The sequence below is a fragment of the Cyprinodon variegatus genome, unplaced genomic scaffold, assembly GCF_000732505.1.
Source record: "Cyprinodon variegatus isolate N-32 unplaced genomic scaffold, C_variegatus-1.0 Scaffold1151, whole genome shotgun sequence".
Lineage (NCBI taxonomy): Eukaryota > Metazoa > Chordata > Actinopteri > Cyprinodontiformes > Cyprinodontidae > Cyprinodon > Cyprinodon variegatus.
Window position 1 is genome coordinate 50,172 of NW_015151604.1, and position 4,594 is coordinate 54,765.

The window sequence follows — 4,594 nt, forward strand, 5'->3', positions numbered from 1 at the left end:
CCTCTGAGAAAAGCCTCCAGAGCAGTGTTTTGCTCTTCTTTCAGTGAAGAAATACTCTGTAATTCCGATAAAACTTGCTCGATAGCCACGCTAACGTTAGTTTCATTGGCTGAAGCAGCCATGTTCTTTAGTGTTGTAAATTGGTGCTATATAGATAAACTGAATAGGGATCGAACATACATGATGAGATAACTAAAACAAATAGCAGCCCACCTTAACACAAAGTATGGCACATTATGCCACCGGGGAATCCACCTCGGTTGTGGTCATGTTTCATTTTTTTTGGCTGATGTTTTAAGTAGCTAACAAACTCAGATCATTCTGATGAATCTTGTTTGACCTTCTCTTGCTGGTAAAACACTCATCTTCCTGGAACGTCCCCCAAATGACTTGTACGAGTACTCAATGATCCATGAGGAAACATCTTTATAATTCATGGGATTGGAAGGTTAATTTCGTGCAGCTCCAGCTACTCTTCCTGATCCTGTAATCTTTGTGTTTTATTGATGATTCTTTGTTTCATGAATTGTTCACTGCCTCGATGATTTTACTTCTCACTAATAAAGCCCTAAATACCAAACTCTGTCTTATATCATGGATCTGATAATTCCTTATGTTCCTAACAGAGCACTTCGCTCTCTATCTGCAGGTTTACTAGTGGTTCCTGTAATTTCTTAAAGTAGAAAGGGAGGCAGATCTTTAAGTTACGTGCTTTAGTCCATGAGGAAGACACCCTGTCTCCCTTTAAGTGTAGGCCTAAAAACTTTCCTCTTTGATAAAGCTTATAGGTTATCCTGAGCTATCTCTACAGTTAAGCTGCTATAAGCTTAGGCTGCTGGATGACATAGGGACCCCTTTTCCTCTTTCTGGTTCATTCCATCTTTATTCTCAATTTCTTAAGTAGTTTTTAGTCAACCCCTAACTTTATTTTTTTTGTACTTTGAGGCAGCAGCCATCAGATGCAACACTTTCAGTAGATGATAGAGTTGGGCCTGTTTTTCAGTGCTTAGTAGTTGTCACCCTTGAGGTGACATGTGGTGGCGCTATATAAATAAACTGAATTGAATTGATTTTTAATAAATCACTGTGCCAATCAAACTCATCTTACTGTAGTTCAGAGATAAAAAAAACAAAGAAAAAAAAACAGCCAGTGTCTCACTGAAATAGTTAAACCTTTTAGGTTCATGTCTCTGCCTTAAAACCGCAGCCATGACCCAGATTATCATACATCGAACCCGGTGCCATCATCCTGCCCCCTCCAGCACTGATCATGTCACTACCTGTACAGATCACACCTTCCACTCTTTTCCATAAAATCTGCTGTGCATGACTGTGCCTGTCCCACAGATACTTTACATCAGCCCTTTCTTTTTAAAGCACCACCTGAGGGTAAAAAAGAGTCAAACTAGTATCAGTGGCCCCTGGCCCCCCCCTCAGATCTACTCAGTGTTGCAGTAAACAGCCTGCAAGACAGGAAGCATCAATTCTGCCGCCTACTGGGTTTCTCTCTGCCTCCTCAAGGCAAAGGTTGGACTCTGAGAGGATGAAACATGGCGCCACGGGTCGCAGCAGCAACAACAATAGGACCCATATGTGCTCCGACCCGACAGGCTTAGAATCTTCCCAGGTAAAATACTTTTATTTCTGGAACAGGATGAATATTGTTTGCTGTACAAAACACAATTTATTTTTGTATACACTCTATGTATACAAAATGACAACAAAAGTTGTCTAAGTCTCAGCAAAAAGCTTTCAGCTAAGAGCAGGACCGGTTCTGCAGGCTTGTTTGTGTTTGATTATGTCCTTGGTGTGACCAATCATAGGTCCTCCATCGCAGATGATTGGTTTATCTCTGGATGCCTGCAGGTTTCCTGACCTCCAGCAGTTGATCATTTTCACTGCATCTTCTCTTAATTCCTGTGTGAAACATTTGCTGTTGCTTTCATGCAGCGTTTTTCTGTCTTACTCAGTGACTCTAATGAGCAGATAGGTCCAAACGCTGGAACTGACCTTCCTCAAAGGGAGAGATGACACTCTGTTCTCCAGCAATGGGCTCTGCTCGGCCCTCTGCTCCTGTTCAGCTCCCAGGCTGAGATCAGCTCCCCCTCTGCTTATTGTTATAGTTACATAAACTCTGAGGTACGGAAGAGGATTAGGGCCACTGAAAAAAAAAAAANCTAACCATAACTGGCAAAACAATCTGGCGTCGGAGTGAAGTCCTCTGCCTCCTTATATACTGGTCTCCTGATGAGCAAACGAGCCGCAGGTGGTGAAGTCAGCTCCAGCTCCAGGAGACCTAGAACGATGGAGAAAAATGGACAGACTTCCAGATCCCAACACATGGACAAATTTTATTGTCATCTTGTTTACACAGAGTGTATACAAAACGAAATTATGTTTTGTACAGCTTTCAGAATATTTTCATTCCATAAAGTGCATGTCAAGTGGTTCACACTTTTTTGTTTGGTATTTAAACTGCGGGTTTCCCCCACTTGAAAAGGCATCTTGCTTCCAGAGATTTCACAGGATTTCACTCAGAACACCAAAGTTGATTCTTTCCTTTTTTATCTTTTATTTGAAAGTTCAATCAACAATAGTAGCATTGATAAAAGTAGTAGCAGTAGAAGTAGTTGTAGGTGAAAACCCTTTGAACATAAACACAGAGAAACAATGATTAACAACCTTTAAATAACAAAATTGTTCCTGAAACAAAATATAAGGTTTAAACCCAAAAAACATATTGAAAGCATTTTTGAACCTGAATAAACAGTCTTAATTCACCTCTGCCTACTGGTCTCTGCGTCTGGGTCCTCCACACAAACAGTGATTCATGACATAATCGGAATTTCTAGATGAGTTTTTAGAGTTTCTATCTGATTTGTTGTCATCAATTCAATTCAATTTAGTTTATTTATACAGCATAATTTCACAACAGGTCATCTTAGTTGGTTGACAGTTGCCTTTTCCATCTCTGCTTGTTTCTGTATGTCTGCTTCTGTCTCCTTGAACCCCAGTCAGCCTCAGCAGATGGCCGCTCACACTGAGCCTGGTTCTGCTGGAACCAGGTTCTTCCTGTTAAAAGGGAATTTTCCTTTCCACTGTTGCCACAAGCATGATTATTTTGAGACATTGCTTTCGATTCATTGAGTCGATGAAATCAGCTGGTTCTCCTTACGTAGGACACTTTGAACCAATCTGACCATATGATTTGGTTGAAATGTCTCTGTAAAGTGCCTTTAGATGACATGTGTTGTAAATTGGTGCTACACAGATAAACTGAATAGGGATCGAACATTCATGATGAGATAACTAAAATAAATAGCAGCCCACCATAACACAAAGTATGGCACATTATGCCACCGGGGAATCCACCTCGGTTGTGGTCATGTTTCATTTTTTTTGGCTGATGTTTTAAGTAGCTAACAAACTCAGATCATTCTGATGAATCTTGTTTGACCTTCTCTTGCTGGTAAAACACTCATCTTCCTGGAACGTCCCCCAAATGACTTGTACGAGTACTCAATGATCCATGAGGAAACATCTTTATAATTCATGGGATTGGAAGGTTAATTTCGTGCAGCTCCAGCTACTCTTCCTGATCCTGTAATCTTTGTGTTTTATTGATGATTCTTTGTTTCATGAATTGTTCACTGCCTCGATGATTTTACTTCTCACTAATAAAGCCCTAAATACCAAACTCTGTCTTATATCATGGATCTGATAATTCCTTATGTTCCTAACAGAGCACTTCGCTCTCTATCTGCAGGTTTACTAGTGGTTCCTGTAATTTCTTAAAGTAGAAAGGGAGGCAGATCTTTAAGTTACGTGCTTTAGTCCATGAGGAAGACACCCTGTCTCCCTTTAAGTGTAGGCCTAAAAACTTTCCTCTTTGATAAAGCTTATAGGTTATCCTGAGCTATCTCTACAGTTAAGCTGCTATAAGCTTAGGCTGCTGGATGACATAGGGACCCCTTTTCCTCTTTCTGGTTCATTCCATCTTTATTCTCAATTTCTTAAGTAGTTTTTAGTCAACCCCTAACTTTATTTTTTTTGTACTTTGAGGCAGCAGCCATCAGATGCAACACTTTCAGTAGATGATAGAGTTGGGCCTGTTTTTCAGTGCTTAGTAGTTGCCACCCTTGAGGTGACATGTGGTGGCGCTATATAAATAAACTGAATTGAATGCTAATCTAGGAGGATTAAATCCTGCATAGTCAATAACTACATGCAATCATCTGTTTTTCCTTAGATAGAAAATCTTGAACCAGTCTGAGTGAATGATCTGATAGAATTGTCTCTATTAACAGTCACAATATGAACATTTGTTATGAATTAGCACAATAGAAATGTCATGATGGGTCTTAGGTTCTTAGCCCACATGCAGAACACAACGGAGGCTGGTAAAAGTTTAACAGAGTTTATTGAGTTATGCACAAAACACAAGATCATGAACTGGATCAGGAACTGGTCCGGGCTGGTTCACTGAAGTCTGCAGAGATGATAGTTTGATTAGAAAGCTGGCTGATGAGTTATGAGTCTTTGATTATTCAAGAGTATACCTTGATAGAGTCCGGGCTTCTCTTTGAGAGAGAGG

The 4,594-nt window shown here is 40.2% G+C and overlaps 1 protein-coding gene across 2 annotated transcripts in view; it reads left to right on the plus strand.

The window, feature by feature from the left end:
• The first annotated feature begins 1,495 nt into the window (after nt 1-1,495).
• The window catches only part of LOC107101781 (docking protein 1-like), a 21,812-nt gene continuing 18,713 nt past the window's right edge, over nt 1,496-4,594 (plus strand). The window contains exon 1 of one of the 2 annotated variants that reach the window (XM_015400828.1): nt 1,496-1,627. In XM_015400828.1, coding sequence (XP_015256314.1) covers nt 1,544-1,627 — 84 coding nt within the window. In that variant the 5' untranslated portion in view covers nt 1,496-1,543. The remainder of the gene's footprint in view (nt 1,628-4,594) is intronic. The other variant, XM_015400829.1, reaches the window with a different exon arrangement.